At 40.3% G+C, this 19,588-nt stretch overlaps 1 protein-coding gene across 1 annotated transcript; it reads left to right on the plus strand.

Moving 5' to 3' along the window:
* Nucleotides 1–2,094: 2,094 nt before the first annotated feature.
* On the plus strand, nt 2,095–18,149 carry CFAP206 (cilia and flagella associated protein 206; the record flags this gene model as incomplete). Its single annotated transcript, XM_084283276.1, has 12 exons — nt 2,095–2,202; nt 4,392–4,475; nt 4,805–4,895; nt 5,992–6,180; nt 6,431–6,589; nt 7,525–7,733; nt 8,683–8,802; nt 10,961–11,159; nt 11,889–12,026; nt 14,050–14,243; nt 15,278–15,421; nt 17,919–18,149. The coding sequence occupies 12 exons, from the start codon at nt 2,095–2,097 to the stop codon at nt 18,147–18,149; spliced, it is 1,866 nt and encodes a 621-aa protein (XP_084139402.1).
* Between the last annotated feature and the right edge of the window lie 1,439 nt (nt 18,150–19,588).

Consider the following 19,588-nt stretch of genomic DNA (forward strand, 5'->3'; position numbering starts at 1 on the left):
ACATTTAAAATCCTTCCACCACAAATCTAAGAATCTCTTTACTGTGCATGTTTTGTTAGAAGTGAATGGCTCAGACACACCACTAGAGGGAATAGTTTATCTGTCTTTCAAGTGAGTATGACACGGGCTCTATGTAGCTGACATAGGGGATTTTTGAGGAGGGAATATGGGTCTTTAATTCTAGCTACAAGAACACTGGATAAACCAGGCCTCCATTTCCAGAAACTCTGTTTAAAACTTAAAGTTAACACAAATTATGGGGGAGCAATCCAAATGTTTTTAATGCGAAATAGTGTTCTGCAACTTCAGTAGCTTAGTGACAAGCTAAATGATTTTTTTTGTGGTCTAACAGAGACTGCAAACCTCTCCTGAAACCATGTTTTTCTTTGGCAAATGTATAATTGCCTTGCTTGCTTGTTTGCTTGCCTGCTTGCTTTTCGCTTCTATATACACGGTTTGCCTGTGGATGTTTACATACACAAGCACATCTATACTTATGCCTCTGCATCCATATGCTTTGCATGTATGCAGACATGCACGTGTATATACACAGCGGAGAAGAAACTGGGAGGTTCCTGGAGTGTGTGGAAGAGAACTTCCTGACCCAGCTGGTGAGTGAGCCAAGGTCGCTCCTGCTGGACCTTTTGCTTGTGAACAGAGGACTTGTGATGTGGGTTGATGTGGACAGGGGTGATGTGAGGGTTGGCTGCTGTCCTGGACATAGTGATCATGAAATAAAAGCTTTCGATTCTAGGAGAAGTAAGGACGGGGTGTATCAGAACTGCTGCCTGGGACTTCCTGAAGGCAGGCTGTCCTGTTTAGGAGACTTAGGAGACAATATCCCTTGGGAAGCATTCCCAGGGGGTAAAGGAGCCCAGGAAGGCAGGACACTTCAAGAAGGAAATCCTAAAGGCACAGGAGCAGGCTGTCCCTGCATGCCGAAAGATGACCTGGTGTGGAAGATTGGCCTGGCTGAACAGAGAGCTGTGGCTAGAGCTCAGGAAGAAAAAGAGGGTTTATGACCTTTGGAGGAAGGAGCAGGCTGCTCAGGAGGACTACAAAGATGTCGTGAGGCTCAATTTCAACACAGCTACGTGCTGGGCACTGCGCTTGAGGCACAACAGCCCCATGCAGTGCTACAGGCTGGGGGAAGAGTGGCTGGAAAGCTGCCTGATGGAAAGGGACCTGGAGGTATTTATTGATCGATAGCTGGCTGACCGTGAGCCGGCAGTGTGGCCAGGTGGCCAAGAAGGCCAACAGCATCCTGGCTTGTGTCAGGAATGGTGCAGCCAGCAGGAGCAGGGGGGTGATCGTCCCCCTGTACTCTGCTGTGGTGAGGCTGCACCTCGAGAGCTGGGTTCAGCTTTGGGCCCCTCGCTACAAGGACATCGAGGTGCTTGAGCGGGTGCAGAGAAGGGCTGTGAAGCTGGTGAGGGGTCTGGAGCACCAGTCCTGTGAGGAGCGGCTGAGGGAGCTGGGGGTGTTTGGTCTGGGGAAGAGGAGGCTCAGGGGAGACCTTATGGGTCTCTACAACTACCTGAAAGGAAGGTGTGGGGAGCTGGGAGTCGGCCTCTGCTCACAGATAACCAGTGATAGGACTAGAGGGAATGGCCAGGGGAGGTTCAGGTTGGAAATGAGGAGACATTTCTCCTCAGAAAGAGCAGTCAGGCACGGGGATGGGTTGCCCAGGGAGGTGGTGGCGTCACCATCCCCAGAGGTATACAAAAGCCATTCAGATGCGGTGCCTGCGGACACGGTGGACCTGTCAGTGCTAGGTTAGGCTGGACTTGATGCCGTAAGACCCTTCCCACCCAAATGTCTCCATGCCTCCACAGGCACCGCACGCCCCCAGACCCCCCCTTTACACCCCCCGCGGCCCGGGCCCGCCCTGGGGCGGTTCCGTCTCCACGGGAACGGGCAGCGGCTTCGGGTAAATGCCGCTTGGAAATGCCTCAGCGCTTAGCAGCCCGCCGGTGCCCAAAAATAAGAGGCCGCAGGAGGCCGTGGTACAAGCGTCCCCGCTGCCCGCCGTGGTGCGGTGGGAGCAGGGCACTGAGAAGCCATATAAGCCCGTCAGGGCGCTGCCTGGCCGCGATGTCTGGCGAGCTGACTGAAGGAGTCATAAAGTTCATCATCCGCGAAGTCGGAGAAGAGTGTGCTGCCAAGGGACAGGCTGTTTCCGAAACCTTGGTAGCTTTCATGGTAAGAGCAAGTGGGTTGTCGTAGGGTTTTCATGAATCCAGCTGGGCGTTTCGCCAGCCACGTTCAGGTTCTGTTATGGTCAGTAAAATCTCGCTCCCTGTATAGTGCTAAAGGAGCATATGGCATTTCCAAACCTGGCTGCTTGTAGCTTGGCAGTTCAAACCTCCTGTCAAGGCTTGCGTGATGCAGGATCTTAAACTTTACATGATGTAAGTAGTTCCCCCAAAGTTGCTGACGCTACCCAGAATGAATGATCAAAGAATCATAAAATGGCTGAAAGCCCACCCAGTCCCACCCCCTGCCATGGGCAGGGACACCTCCCACCAGCCCAGGTTGCCCAAAGCCCCATCCAGCCTGGCCTTGGGCACCTCCAGGGATGGGGCATCCACAGCTCCTCTGGGCAGCCTGTGCCAGGGCCTCACCACCCTCACAGTGAAGCATTTCTTCCTAACCTCTAATCTAAATATCCCCTCTTTTAGTTTAAAACCATTTCTTCTTGTCCTGTCATTATCTGACTGAGCAGAAAGTTGCAAGGGAATAAATCTTTCTATGGTGTTAAAAATCAATAAACGTCAGATACCAACTTCAACTCAGGGTGCCAAAGCTGGAGTGGCTGCAGCTGAGGCTTTCCAGAGTGACTTTAATTTTGAAATGTCTCGGTTTCTGATTGTCCACATTAAGAAGTTTGGTGATCTTCAGTATGGGGTCTTAGCAACCTCGGAAAGTATTTCATTTGTCTGAAATGCCATGACTGTGAACTTAAGGCCCTGAAAAGGCTGTAGGTCCTGAGCCGTGGGACTTCTGTGAACACAGAGCAGTTCTCCCTCATTTTTCTTCAGTAGGCAGATAAACCACTCTTTTTTTTTTTTTTTCTTTCCAACGTGCAAATGAGGGTTGTTTCTGAGCTTTAATAACATTTCTTCCACCTCTTTCATAAATGAACAAAAAAGTATGATACCATAGGTGGTTCATTGCAACAGATATATTTATTCTTTATGATTTACCTCTTCCATCTATTTTGATGGATTCTTTTATGTGTGTTTTTATTTTTTATTTTCCTGAGTTTAGGCAGGGTTGGGTTTTGTATGTGGTCACACTTTTGTACATTGGATCACGCTTAAACTAGAAATGAAATAGAATCAATCTTTGTGTTGTCATTGGTGGACAATTTTTCAACTATTAATATCCTAAAAACCATTATGCACTATGGCATTTCTTCTTGGTTCACAGCAATAAGCTGTTTTGTTAGCTTGTTTTTAACTAGTCAAAGGTTAACATCATGTCTTTAAAAATAAGTTTGAGTTCAAAAGCAGTGTTAATCAATTACACATGAAAATTTTAATCAGATAAAAACTTATGTGGCTAGCAAGACACTCAGCATAAATACCATTTGCAAGCATGCAAATATTTCCCTGTATGCAGAACATGATTTTTTTATCCAAAGGGCAAGCATTTATACTGATGCATTCAACACCAACATAGAAGTCTGTAAACAAACATAATGAATTGTTATAAATTTTTGCTTAGAAAAATATATTTCCAGGACATTTTTAAAGGAGCTGTAATTTAAAATGTTCTATTCAAAGTATTTCTTTTCAAATAGATTTTTTATTCCATTATGTCTGAGAACTGAAATTGAAACTGGCAACACAAGCGAAATAGACTGACATTGTTTCATTATCAAAGATTGAAATGAAACTAAAGAATAATAAAAAATATATTTGTTTTTAAAATTGTATCAAGTAATTCTTTGCACAATTGAATAATATGAAGTATCTTAGTGGTCTTACAGATAACAAAATTTTCAGATTCCCACTTTGAATTAAAATTCTGTCATAGTGCCTTCTGTGCAGTAAATGGATAAATAATTTTCTTCTGCCTTGCGTTCCCTAAACGTTGGACCCAGTCACTGTGAACAGTTGCTCCTGCAAAGCTGTTCACTCCATCTGGAAGTCTCACAGGTATGTGGCGTTCTGGTTTGCTGCAAAGAAGGGTGATTACAGGAACACGAGCTGTCGATAAATCACAAGGGGAAGTGAAGTTAATGTTAAAAGACTTAAGCTTTAATTATTTCCTTTTAAAGCTGAGGAAACGCTGTCTACACCAGAGATTTTTCAGAACTTAAAAGGCTAAATGCAAAGAGTGTATGCTGAGATATAAATTAATAGCTTTCTTTTGACAATTTCTAGGTGAAAGCTGTTGTTCTAGATCCAAGAAATGAATTTAATGTGGACCAAATCCTTACAAAAAGAGATGTGCAACATCTTATCCAGGTAATTTTGACATGAGTGTGAGTGTCAGTACTTAGCTAAGACCATACCGTTATTTGCTACCTGTTCCTGTACCTATACTGCCATTTTATTTTGATACCAACACTTAAAAAACTCTAGCTACAGAGCTGTGAGAATCAAGTATCATTAAAGACTGGACTATGTGTTCCCTCATGTTAATAAATGCCTTATACTTCATAGTATTTATTGCATATCTAGAGAATGAAAGGGAAGGGCTCTGCTGCTGTTAGGAAACCTGTCGTATAGACCTGAACAGTTCAGAAGTTTCTCCAGTAATTAGAAGGAATTCACTTTTCTTTCTCTCCTCTTAGCTTTGTGTTACCAGACTGCTTGACACGACAAACCCATCCCTGAGCACAATTAAGATGCAAGTTTACTTTGATATGAACTATGCAAACCGAGGTAATTTCAATACAAATAAACATTTTAGTAGAATAAGTTGATTCTGAGTTTAGATTTTACGGTCTCTGTGTGGGACTAATACTGATTCTTGTTAAATGACTGCTGGCAGCAAAGCAAAATAAAAATCCCTGGAGGGATGTACTGTACAAGAGTACAGTGTTTTGGTGTGGATATTTTAGGGAACAAACATGCACTACATTTGAGAGTACGCTCGCCTCCTCCTGTCTGAAACACTTACCGAGCTTATTAGATCACTTCAGAACAATTCTGTTCTCAGGCACACTGGCTAGCTTTCTTCAGCAAGAAAAGCTTGGGCTGCACCTGCGTATCTGAAAAAGAAACACTACCCAGAACTTCATTCATGTATCTGGACGAGAACCTGTTGTTCTATCAATATCGATAATTAAGAGAGATGAATAATTGTGAACAGCCACAGTTTTAACCAAGTCTGTTTTGGTCTCATCAGTGGTGACTTCATATGGTCTCGAAGTGGGAATGTGGAAGTGGAAGCGAAGTGAGAGGGGTTACATTCTCTGCTCTGGCTGTAAATTCAGACCTCAGCGGGACAGTGAGCACTGGCTGGGACACAGAAAACACTGATCAGGCATAGATGGAAAGTAAATGTTTGAGGTGGCAGGGGGCATCATGAAAACGTTCTCTTGTTAGCATATACTAAAACCAAAAATTAGTAGAATTAGGCTCCAAAGCCTTCTGGACTCAACAAGCTCAACAACTCCAGTAAGAGGACTACTGAGATCTTGGGTGGTGTTCAGAGTTGGGTGTGTAACTATAGGGTGTGTGTGTGTGTTAGGTATTCTGTGTCCTATTGCAAGCAGGGGAGCCCAGAAAGCCAGAGTTGCTGCTTCAAGTTGGCCTGGATATTTTTCTGGCCTCTACTGACTGATGCTAATCATACTAAAGTTTAACTCCTCTGCTGTTAATTATAAAGGTATGGTGCTCTGAACATCTCTTCCACATAGCTGTGCTTCAGAAACCTTCAAAGTGGCTCTTTGACTGTGGTAATGAATTGCACCCTCTGTACAAGCCAAATTCCAAAGGATTTAGACTTCTCTTTCTAACTGCCCTTCTTTCTTAGCTGAATTACTCAGAGAGCAGCATCGTGTTCTGGAGGGAAGGCTGGCTCCTCTGGTCAGAGATATCGCAGACAGCCGTCCTCGTGTGCAAGATGAAATGATGAAAGTGTATCAAATGATTGTTAGCTACATGCTGCTGAGCTCTGGCCTGGGATCCCCGACAGATATTGAGGTTGTCAGGGAGGTAACAGGTCAGTAAACTCCCAGTTGTGAGATGGGACTTTTCTTACTGAAAAATAAAATGTTACCTTCTGTTTGCTGATCTTTAGATATCGATGTGGTAAACCCTGATGAATGCTTGCTGTCCGAACTGTCACTGCTCAGCCTTGAAGTCTAAATTTGCCATAATTTTTACTTTCTGCAGTTGTTGTTCAGGAGAGGTTATTTTTGCTTGTTTAATCATTTTATTTTCTGCTTTCTCACCTTTTGCAATGGTTCTAGCTGCCCTGCAGAGTATATTCCCCCAGACAGCGCTGGGTGCCTTCATCTCGCTCAGTAAGAAGGAAAAAGAGCAACAGCTGAAAAATCTCGCCATGCTAGTCGCGGGGATTCGATTGTTCAACAGGGAGTGCGGGAAAGGAGGAAAGGGTATCGATGACTGTAAGTATACACCTGCCTTTGGGTTGTGAATTCCCAATTAATTGTTCCTGGCCTTCTGTGCTGGAGTGGCTCCAGTAATGTCCCGTCTCTCTAGATAAACAGCTTTGACCCAGGGCCTGTAAACCTGGAGGAAATATACACATTCAGTATTTGGTTATAGGTTTCCATGTAGGCTGCTGCTATTTTGCTAACAGAGAATCCGGTGTGGTTTATGTAGAAGGATTATATGCATTAACTTGATGCACTAATTTACCTCGTGATAACTTGTTCCCTGATCCTTGGCCATTAAGTGAATTAAATGTGTAACGTTTGCCTTAAAAAGCAGTTAATTAAGATCTTGAAGGAACACTGTCAATCCAATTACAATTTTCTGTTGAGCAAGTGTAATGAGAATTCTTAAAAGTTGCTGGGGCGTTGTCTGTGTTCTGATAATTTAGAGTAACCCCTTCAGATTCTTAACATGTTCTCAAAAATCTTTTGGATTTTGAATCCTTCTGCTTGTTTAATGGTAAGAAATGTCAGTTGGTATCCTGGACTTTTTTCCAAAGCTATATTCAGAGTAGGGCAGGACTTTCCTTTGTTACTTGTATTTTACAGATGGGGAAAGTGAGAACTGAAAATTACACAGATTGCCTGCAGCCTCACAGGAAACCCATGTCAGTGTTAGCAGCTGAGCTGCATCTATTATAAAGCAAGTTTTCTCACAATCCTTGACTTGACTGTTATATTTCCACACCTGTAATTCTGACTGTTTGGAACAACTTGACTAGTAAGTCAGGTGGCTGAATCTATACAGAAACAGTTGGGAGTATAACGATAGAGGTTAGAAATCAAAATTTTATTGGGAAACTGCTTTGCCCTTATACTGTACTGAAACCATTTGCTAACGATTTAAATCACTCTTTTTGTATGTATCTCTCATTCTATATAAACAGTGCCAGCCTTTCTGAATGAAGTCCTTCCATCAGCTACACGGACTATTGAAGACAGCCTCAATACTTGCCACGAGCTAGCCCACTGTTACACAGCCCTGTTGGAATCCATGCATGAAGACCAGCACAGACACAGGCAGCTCAGTTCTTTCAAACTAAAAGAAGCACTGTTCAACGTGAGACAATACGAGGCCTTCCTCTGCATCCTTATGGTGAGACAACATCTTGTTGGGTTTAAAAAAAAAAGATTCAGAAATCACTGAAATCAGATTTTTCTCAGAATATGAGAGACTGCATAACCTGTTATGCTGAGCTTTATGCCTAACTTGCTGGGGTTTGCTACTGTCAGGTAGAAGACAAAATTAATTAATTGTTCGCTTCACTGTGACTGTACTTCCATTTCATTTCTGAAGCTTTCCTTTTTGGGGAGCTTTAATTTCATCACCAAAGAATTAAAAAGGTAGGGCTTTACTTGTTTGTATGCTGATACTTAGATGCTTTGCAGATGATTGGAGAATATAAAATGGGATTCTGCAATAAAATACCTAGTAAGAAAAGCCAGATTACCTGAAATAACAGATCTCTGTATCTGAATAAAATTGAAGTGTAACAGGAAGATTTGTTTCCATTAAAAGCTCTCCCCCAAAAGAAACATGAAAGAAAAATTCTTGTTCAATGCATAAATCATCTCAAATTTAGGCTGTAGACATCCCTAGCACACATGGAGTCATCAGAAGTCGTAAGAACACAACTTAAATTCCTGAAATTTGTTTTGCATATGAAGACCTTTTTGTTTGTCTTTATTTGTCTTTTAAGAATTGCTGGGTTTATGTTACAACAATTATGTTACTCTCCTGTACATCATAAAGCTTGAGAAAATATTTCTCTCTCTCTCTCTCTCTCCCCCTTGTTGTTTTTTTTCTTTCAATTTCTTTTCATTTCAAAGGAGTTGAGGTTTTATGTAAAAATTCCTAGTATTGGTTTGAGAGAAGTGCCTGGTCTTATACCTAGACGCTCAAGAAAAAAAATCATTTTGTTGAAAGTTAGGGTTCATTTTGTTCTTTAAAGTAGTTGAACAAAGAGGTCAACATAAATATTTGTTGCTAAATATTTCATTTTTTGACTCTCATACTTCTTACCTGAAGTACATTCTCTTTCCAGTCTGATGCAATTACGGTAGCTCAAGAAGTTGAAAAGATGAACGTGCAGTTTGCAACAACAATGGAGCAGTTAAAAAACACCATCCAGAATAAGGTTTCTGTAGATACCAAAGAAGTTTTTGTAAGTATTTTGAATGGAAAACTTAATTGTTTTTAATTATGAAAAGAAAAAAAAAAAAAGAAAAAGAAGGGAAACGATTACAAAATACTTTACAGGTGTGTTTTTGCGTAGTTTGCTTTAAGAAAAAGGCTGCATTATTTTCTCTTTTATAACAGCACTCCTGGTAGTTTTTCAAGGGGTGACTAAGCTATCAGACTTGATCTCAAGGTACAAGGAAAGCAAGGTACAAAACAGAGGGAAGGATTTAAATACTGTTTTTCTGTAAGTGTCTCGAGTGGTTTGTTGGTATTTGTAGAATTACAGTGATACTTTCCTGTTTTGTGTAAATATTCTCTCCTGTTCCTGCAGAAATTGTTAGGACATATTAATAACAGCACATCAGAATGTGATTGCTTTGAAATCCTTTCAGATAGCAATTCTGCAATTACAGTATGGCTCCTTGGTAACATTTTCTAAAGAAATTGGGTTACTGTGATAGGGATTTCAATCTTTTTGCCCTTCCTAATAATTGCTGAATCCGTTGGCCAGTTTCAGTTGAACTTGTCAGAGCCCAAAGCTCTTGGAATATGTCATTTTCTGCAAGTTCTCTGAAAAATAAGTAATTGGACAGACACAATTAGAGCCCTTCTAAGGGCTCTGCAATGGGAATGCCACAGTTATGAGTCCAGCCAGCCATCTGGCCAGTGAGCAGACACGTAGCTCTGTGCAATCCATGTTCTGTGCTTGGTTGGTGGTTACAGGACATGGGGGGAAGAGAGAATGAGTGATGTGAACTGTAAATATTTAAAGAAGGTGCCTGCTTACACTATGAAAACATGAGATTAGTATGGTGGTGTAATAAAAAGAATATGGGAGAGAAAGACGTCAGAAAGCAGGCTTCCATAAATATACTTTTCTTGGAAGAGCTCATTATTTCGTGTGATGTGCCTACCATTTTAATTCCGTGTAGGTAGCTGCTGAACTAGCATGCCCTTTATACGTATGTTAGGTTTTTTTCATCCTTCAGAACAAATAATTAGAAAGCAAAATAAAGCCTGATGTGGAGGAGGGAGGAAGGCAGATCATTCCCCATCTACTTAGAGTATTTTTGCACTTCCCTTGGGGGTATCTGTGCTGGAAACTCATGGCAATGGCACTTTGAGGTGCAACTCAGGTGTGATCTGACACTTCAGCTTATGTGTGCTGTGATTTTATAAGCCAGATGTTCTCGTTTGGAGGACATTTACCTTGCTCACTGAGCTGCTTAAAGCAGTTTTTCTCTCTTTTTCTGTATCTTCGTGGGGCTTAAGTGCCTGATACACACTTTAGTACAGTGATAAAGACAGAGGGAAGAGATGAGTAGGCTTTTCTCAGAGGCACATGAGAGAAGAAAGCCCAGTTTAGGTTCTTTGACTTCTCTGGGAAAGCCTGTTTCTTCCCCTGGGTGGTAGAAGGAGCCTAGGAAGATTCAGTTCACTGATCTGAATTTAGCCTTTCTGAATCCACGTTTTTCTTAGAAGCTGTCTGCTCTTGGATGCTTCCTGGACTATATTTGTACCAAGCCTTTGTTTTAATAAACATAGTAGATTTCATTAACACTTTTTTAATCCTTTTTTTTTTTTTTTCTAGTAAGAATGGTTTTGGTCTTGCTTCCTTTCCTTTCATTTCTTCCATTTTTATACCCATAACTTATCCACAGCATTAGAGATGCTGATGAATTCCAGAGCCAACTCTTCTGACCCTTCATGTAATAATGTCAGGAACAAGCATAAAACACAGTGCTGTTGGCATGAGTTTCAGATCTCTTGAATCTCTTCCCATAAATGCTATGTACTTAAAGGCAACAGGGCGCATTTAATATCACTGTAATTAAGCATTTATACTCAAAGCTGAGGGTCTTCTTTGACAGGTGAGTGCACATTTATGTCAGCATTGCTGCTGGGAATTGCAGCTTCCAGTTTTGTCCAAAACCCTGCACTTCTCTGAGGCTGGATATAGGGGCCTGGAGTGATGGGATGTCCACTTTCAAATCCCCACAGCCCCCCGCCCTGGGATTTTGGGGTGCTGGAGGCCTTGTGGGTCAGCTTTGTTCATGTTAGGGATTGTTGTGCACAGCACTGGGGTTATGTTGCAGACATAAAACAACTCAAGACTTCAGATGGTTTTCTTTATTTTACAGCCTCTCTTTGTTGCAGTTTGTAGCGTGTGGACTGGGTTTCAGAATGAGATACTACTCCTGAGCTTTCTTTCCAATATGACTAACAATCTGCAGCAGTTCTTGGAAGCACAATCGCAGCTTTTTCCTGAGGAAGTGCTAACATCTCTTCTTGAAGGAGTGACTGTGAAATCCGATGAGGAAAGGATAAGAGAAACCATGGGTACTGAAAGTTTTTTTTTTTTTTTTCCTTTTCTTTCACATCTCAAGATTTTATAATTTAAATTTTACATACAGAAGGAACTACACATTGATTTTTTAATAATTAAAATGTCCACAGTAAATTAAAACACAGCCTTTGTAGTGTGTGGATTTATTTTTCATGTACAGTTTGGGCTTTTATATATAAAACTAGAATATTTCTAGTAGCTACAAACTACTTATAAACTAGGTACTTATAAAGTAGCTACAAACTGCCTTATAAAAATTCAGAATTGTCAGAAGAAAGAATACTTCTGAGAGTTTTTTTTAAGTTTTGTAAGTTTATGACTTCTTACACCTTTCAGAACTTCTGAAGTTAATGGAGGAATAAAAAAGCTAAATAATGGGGCTTTATCTTTTTGCTAGAAGTGTGTTTTTGGTCAAGATGCTATCCCTAATGACCACATTATACTGAAGGAGATTTAGAATGTGTGAGTGGGTGAAACCAAAGTGGGACCATATGATATTACCTTCCTTTTTTGTCCTGTTTCCAAAAAAAACTAATGCTTTTAACAAAGGATCCTGCAGAACTGACTTTTCAGTCCTTCAGGACTTGTTCCTTAGGATCTTTTCTAAGGTAGGCCTGAAGTTTGGGAAAATAATAGTAATCAGGTTATCCTGTAACATGATTATATTTTAAACATCAGATGTTTAGTTAATGAAATCCTTCCTTTGTTAAATCGTTTCTTAGGAACAAGAGTAAACATTTCTGATTTCGAGAACCAAGAATGGCTTTTTCCAGAGACTACTGCTGATTTTGATCAGTTGCTAATCCAGTACCATGGTTTCTGTGCATACGCAATTGGTGTAAAAGGCCTCACCCTTCCAGGTATGCTCTGTAGTTAGGTCTCCTTACTTCACGTGTACGCAAGTACAAGAGAAGATGTGAAGATGTTCTGAATGCGTCCTCTTTTTTTTGTCAAATCTGGAGTACTGTAATTTCACGTGTGTAATTTTCACTCCCAGATAACTTATTTCCCCCGTTGAAGTATTTTTCTTTAAAAAAATACCCAGATAAACTGCCCAAAATAGAAGGTAGGGGGGCTTCAAGAGAAAGTAGGCATGAACAAGCAGAGATGAAATGGGATGGACAAATGTTTCCTCCTGCTATTTGTGCATCTCTATAACCTACATTGCAACTGAATGCAGGTTTGCTTATTGTTAATGTGTTTTCATACAGTCACCTGTAAGTGGTCCTTCCTTCTATTTTGTGTATCTTGAAACACACCCATACGTGCCTACATCATACATGCCTACATACAGCTTTAAGCAGTGGATATAAAATATCAAAAGTCTTCTCTGAATGGAATAGTGCAAAATTGCACTTTGTGGTCAGCTAATGCTAGGATTTATTTGGTTTGATTCAGGGCCATTTGTCTTGAAAGCAAATCGTATTTCAGCTACCCCAGGTTTTCTGTATCCTGTCCTCCAGTGTTTTATGGAACCTGTCCATGTAGAACTATTTTAAACCTACAGCAGGCTGGGAGGAAAATGTGGCCAGTTCTTGGCATTATTAAAAAAGTGTATGCCTTAACGGCAGTGTAAATATCTTACATTTACTTAGTATTGTGCGTGAGAACAGCTGTCCTGGGTTAGACTGAAGGTCTCTCTAGCCTTGCATCTGACCATGAGAAGTCAAGTAGGAGTGGTCCTTCCTTCGTTAATATCCTTCCCTGTTCTAGCAGCCAGTGGTTATGTGATTACTTCAGAGAAATGTTGTGTTTTCACCTTTCTGTTAAATAATCATTGTCAGAGGTTTTTCATTTATCTAATTGCTTTTTGAATCCATTCAGAGTTCACCATGGGATATTCTAATTGTCAAAGTCCCACAAGTTGTAAATATGTATAATATGAAAAAGTACCTCTTTCTGAGCTGGGTTTAAGCTCTGGCTTGGTAATTTCATCACAGCTCATGGTTTTTCTATTAGGAAAATCAGCAAATAGTCATTTTATATCAGAACTTCTGCATGCAATTCATGGTTTTCTAATCCTGAATCATATTATTTCTCTTTGGTTGCTTCTTTTTAATACTGGGGACGACTGTTTCTTTAACCCTTCCTTCTGTGAAGAGTAACTCAAGCCTCTGATAACTCCCAGCTCACTTAATTTTATTTTTCTTATTTTAAGGGGTTGGAACAAAATGTAGCATAGCAAACATAGCACGTAGGTTTTTATAATTTTATATATTTTTTTTCTCCTTATCTGTTTATGTGCTACTAATTCCTGACATTCTTTGAGCTTTCTTTGATTGCCACTGAATAGTGCCATTCAGTGTCTTCAAGACACTGTCTGTGATAATTCTGAGTCTTTCCTAGACAATGACAGCTGAAAGAGGGTCATTCGTTGTAGCTCAGTTTATGTTTTCCTCGATAAGTTATTTGGCCATTATTGACATTTAATTTTCTCTGTTAACTTATTGTCCAGCTTCTCAGCTGCTTCATCCCCTTTGCATAATTTCAGTGTAATGCCCCTTGGTATAAATTGATTGCTGATCTACAATCCGATATTTGCTGGAGATTATAAGGGGAACATTTCTGAGGATGGACATTTGTTTTTATTCTTTTGCTGTGGGTGTTTTATCCATAGTTTTTCTCACGAACATGGAGTCTGATCTTGATTAAAGCATGCTGGATGTAAACTGATCAAAAGCAGTTGTATTGGCCTAAAGGAATATACTTTAAAAGTATTTCAGGGATTTACGCTGATTTCAGGAAGAAAAAAAAAGGAAATGAAGCTGACTTGAAAGAAACATTTTTAATCAAGAACACATGTCTTTTGTATTGGATATCATACTGTTTACTATTTTGTTTTGTTTCTGTTTTGTTTTGTTGTTGTTTTGTTTTTTTCCCTAGGAAATCCTGCTATTGGGATTTTGAAGCACAAGGACAGATGCTACGTTTTCAGTTCCAAAGAATCTGCTTACATTTTTGCTCAAGACCCAGATAAGTTCATTCAGCTGAACGTAGAAAAAGCAAAAGAACACGCAGAGCTAATTCACCTGCTCGAGCTTCACCATCACTTTGAATACCTTGCTCCATACACACAGGTACACAACGCCCCTGCCTCCTGTGTAAGAGCTGTCGGATCACTGGTTGATCTGTCCTTTCCAGAACATAAAGGGAACAGATGATGCCCACAAGTATAACAATCTGCCTATCGTACAGAACGTCTGATGGTCCCTCTCTTCCAGACCATCGTGGTGTAGATAACAGCAGAAGGGGAAAATGTTTCTTCTCACCTGGTCTCTTCCTAGGAGAGTATGTAGTGCCAAAGGATTATGGCAGTGATGAAAACTGCTCATCCTTATCCTAGGCAGATCCCGTGTCTGATGCTTCTTTTCCCCATTATTGCAAAACTAGCTTAAAGGGACAGGAAGTAAATGCAGCAGAAGATGAGCCAGATACCACATTAACTAGAGCTTTAGCTCAGGAGTTCATCAGCGTGTGCTGGATGAGCGTGTAGTGATATCTGGGGACAGGATTTATGGAACGTATTGCAGAACAAAAGGGGACTCATTAATAATGAACGTCACGCTGCTACAATGTGAAATCCAAAGGCTTGATTTTGATGTATAGATTTTCTCTGTGACACATTGTGAATTCTAAATCCCTAGCTATACAGAGTATGTAGTCTTGAATTGACCCTTGGTGAGAAAGATATGGTTTATATCCTACTTCTGGCAGAGATGTAGGCATTTCTCCTGATTATTATTTATGATTTTTAGTCTGTTCCTGAAGGTAACTGAGATGCCTGCCTCATAAAATACTGCCCATGGACTTTTATCAAAGTCCAATGATTAAGCACTTATGCAGGATGTGAGAGTCTGAAATTCAGCTGTGGTGTCTACCTAAAGGGTTTTCTGTCAGAAATTAAACCTGGCAAATTCTGATTGGTTTCTTTTCTTTTCAGCAGGCTTAGGGGAACAAAAATATTGTTGAATGTAAAAATCATTACCTGCTTGCAATTTACAGGTTTCCAGATTTCTATTGCTTTTAAGAACATGCATATCTGTATTCTGTCTTAGATGCCTGTATTCTCCTCATTAATGCCTTGCTCATTGGCTTTTTTTCCTCTATCCAGGCAAGAAGTGCAGACAAAAGTTTGATGAAACCAACCACAAAACGTGACAGCAGCACTCAAACTGACACTCACATCTTGCCTCCGTCTATTGTGAAGTCCTATGAATGGAATGAGTGGGAACTGAGAAGAAAAGCTATAAAACTGGTTCGTATTGTTACTACCAGATTTTCATGTGTTGGATAACAAAGTTCAGACTAAATTATTACAAAGTATTGTACTTTGCAGGATGAGTCTAAACTTACCCAAAGATGCATGCCTTTATTAGAACTGGTTCAATCATTTTTTCACCATTTTTTAAGCAGTGTTTCCATTGCTAAGTCGATTCATTCTTAATTTTTCATCTGCCTTCTTTAAGTGGTAAGTTTATTGATTAGCACTGAATTTTAAAGTTGTTTCCCTACACTCAAATAAATTTCACAGTTTTAAGATATTGCTATATACATTGTTTTTTGTATTTTTTATTATTATTATTTGGTTTTAAACGGGGTTGCAGAAGGGTTTGTGTCAAGCAAAACTTTATTTCAAGTTGAACAATTTATATTAGTATCACTGTCAAGTAAGAGGAGAAAAAATGTAACAGCTGGCAGACAGAGCAGTCAGGAATACCTTTGGATGTGGTTCACCCTGCAGAAGCTTTCTTTGAACTGACTTATCCACCCTTGAAAGAAATCAAAGCATGAGGCTTTTCTCTTTTTTTTGGCATAGTGAGGTATTTTTCATTTTATCTTGATTCCTCATGTTTGCTAAAACCAACTCATTGGGTTTTATTTGAAAGTGAAATTCCTCTCTTTCAAGTACTACCAATCCAGATATGTAAGAAACAGAGCAAATAGCTTTTCTGTTGTGTATGTAACCCAGAGGAAATGGTTGTTATATATAAATCATGATGATTTGCTGTTGGATTGGAAATCACAGCCCCACAGAGGGTTGGCGACATACATAAAAGCTTCTAAAGTAACAGCATATATTTAAAAAGCTGCTTACTAGGAGCTTTTCTTTTCCCAGCCCATGCAGTTGTTAAGGTGTAGCACCTGATTTTCACAATTCAGTCAAAATGAACTCGTTTGTGTAGGTCACACTGCAGTTACCAACAATAACTGGACACAGAATGCTGCAGGGAGGTGGGTTTGGGGTTTTGTTTCTGTGAACAAATGCATTGTGAAGGCCTGTGGTCTGCTGTCAGGCTTGTTTCCTTTCTGTCATCCTTCTTGCCATCAACTTTCTAACATTATAAAAGGGAAACAACAATTTTAGAGTGGGATTTTTTTGACAGTATGAGCTGGTTTACAAAGGCTTCTAAGCAACAGGTGTTAATGAAGTATATAAAAATAAGCCAGTGAGGTTTGCAAGTGGCCTAGCTTAAGGCCTCATTTTGCCTCTCTAGTGGACAGAAGGACATAAATAAGTGCCAAGACATGTTCAGTGGCTGTGCTTATCTTTAGCATAAGCAAAGGTGTATGTTTTCTAAGAGCTGAGCTTGGAGAGCTTATAAGCTCGTTCGTTTGAAATGTTTAGTGACAAAGTACTCGGGGTGTCTCAGCATCAGCTGTCCGTATGGGAGATTGGTGGTGCGGGGTTGAAACAAAAAATACGAGGCACCTGCAAAAGCTTTTGCACTGCCTATGCTGAATTTGTAATGTGGAGCTGATAAAACATTTACAGCCAAAGTGCTGAAATAACAGATGCAGCTTACCAATGCTTCTGTAAATTTGACACTATTAGAGGAGCAATGGATATATCTGCAGGTTCTGATACAGGATAAGCTCAGAGGCCTTGGGTTTCTTTTCTGTTGTTTGTGCTTAGACAGAAAACTTGAGGTATTAAAATAGGACTTTTTAAGAAGCCTTATTTGATGTTAGCAGTAAAATTTTCAGCTCACGTTTGTTTCTCTGTACAAGCATGCAATATTCCTTGCAATAGCACTCACTCAGCATTCACTCGTTTCAATTGTCAGCAGAACCCTCTATTGGGAAAAAGAAAAAAAAGAAAAAGAAAAACTAATAATAAAATATTCTTTCTTTCCATCACATTTTTTCTGTAAATTCATTATTAAACAGGGCTTCATTATTACCATCATAAATCTTGTGCTATCTTGTGCTGTTTGCCAAGGGACTAACAAGTAATGCCTCGAAAGAAGGCATTTTTGCCCTTTTATTTGATACTCTGTGACACCAATGACCAAATCTCATCACGTTTGGTAGAAACCAAAGGCTAGATCCTGTAGCTTAATTGTCCACAAGGTTTGGGATCCTCAGATTTATTTTAGCTTGTAGATACCAGGAGGTTAATCTGCCTTCCACTGCATTCAGTGTACTTTCCAACTGACTGAAATAAACTTGAAGCCCTGGCAGAGCTTAACATGAAAATGACATTTCATTCTAACAAAACAAAATCTTCAGCATTTAACAAAAACTTAAAATTTTAAAATTGTGGGGCTGCATACGGTTTTGTTCACACATTCTGTTAGCTTCAGGGGTTAGTTTCAATGAATTTAAGGTAGGAAGAAGCGTGCAACATTACAGGTTTGTGAAGCCCATAGAGGTACAATATGCAAATGCAGAACGTGTAACATCTAAGCAAATCCCACTGCTAAAATGTTCGAACAAAATTTTGCTTAAAGTGATTCTTTTTGTGTCCTTAGGCCAATTTGCGTCGCAAGTTAACTCATGCCATGCAGACTGATCTCAGCCATCTGAGAAGGGAGAACTCCACCCAGGTGTACTTGCCAAAAGACGTCAGCACCCAGACTAAGCGCGAGAACTCCAGCAATGTACCCAGACCACAGATTTTCTTGGCAGGTCTCCGAGGAGGATCATCTGCTGCTACTCGTATGGTCAAAGTGGACTTAACAAGACCAATAGATGAAACCTAAGTGAAAATGAGAAACCTACAGAAATATACTAAATACATATAAAGGTCCCAATATATATCTGAATGAAGTTACCAAATAATTTTCTGTGTCTGTTGATTCCAGGAGCAGTTGACTTACTTTATTTATCTTACCTGCTAGGGCTGCTGAATGGCATTAAGAGATAGAAATGAAGAGCCTGAAACACACAGAGTTTAAAAAGCAATTTAGAGTGGACATGTGCCTGAAAACTTTAACTTAAACTAACATTTAAATGTGTAGAGTGGGTCTGAGATTTTCTTGGTGTTCTAATACGACTGCTTGTTGAAACACTACAATTAAGAGACGTGGCTTTGGTACATGAAAACCAAAATGTTAGACTCACTGCTTTTATGAGATGCGGGGCCAATCCCGCAGCTCCTAGAGGCATAATGCTCAGTGGTGTGAAGTAAAACTGATCCCGAGAGAGTCACCCAGATGTCACAGCTCTACCCGCAGAGCGTAATTGCCCAGAAGGTAAAAGCAGTGAGATGAAATCGGGTTGGGTTCTTGGGCCTGGCCGTTCGTGCTGCTGTTAAGGGCTTTCCAAGTAACGGGCCTGATGAGCAGAGGCTGGGGCAGGGGGCTGAATCTGTCTGGGATGGCTCTGGCAGCCGTGTGAGGTCTCCAGTAATTTCTGTGTTTGTTGGCTAAAACGTGTGCTTCCCAGCACACAGCAAACAATAGGAACTCGAGGCATTGTTTCACTTGTGTTTAAAAAAACTAAAGCACAACAGGAAAAGGTTTTTATCTCTGTTTCACTGTGGTGCTGAAATATGTGCCAGGTCTGTTAAGCTCAACGGCAGCTATTATTTCTCTTTGTGAAAAGCTGAATCAGTTGAGCTTTAAAATCTTCTCAGACGAAGCAGGGAATACATTAAAGCAGAGATGCTTTTCACAACAACAAAAAGCTTCACCAGTTATTTTCTGCAAATTATCCTGATGCACCTGTGGGACTGCGTGGGATTGGCTCAGGTTTGTAACTCTCCTTTTGGTCAGGTGCGCCATGGTGCATTGTATTTTCCTGGGCCACTGGCACACCAGCTTGTGATAATGAAGTGTGGAGATATGAGCTGCTAGGTGGCTTTCCTGTGGTACTGTGCAGGGTAACTTTCTCTTTTTGTGTAACTGTCCAAGGTGTATTTGGCTTCACTTTTTAAAAGTTAAACATCTGGGAAAGGAAAGAACAGGAAAGGAAAGGACAGGAAAGGAAAGGATCAGTAGCAGCCAGATATGCTGCTTCTCCAGGTTTTTCAATGATGAGCTGGCACTGATTTTCAGATTTATTAATAAATACATGAGTGCTATTACTTGCAGCTTTTTTAATTCAGAGAAGATAGCCCATTGATGGTTAATGCAGTACTTTTTGTTCTGTACATTTTTATCATCATTTGCTTTGAACCTTTTATGTTGAAGTTCTTACC

The sequence above is a fragment of the Netta rufina genome, assembly GCF_964035555.1.
Source record: "Netta rufina genome assembly, chromosome: 3".
Classification (NCBI taxonomy): Eukaryota; Metazoa; Chordata; class Aves; order Anseriformes; family Anatidae; genus Netta; species Netta rufina.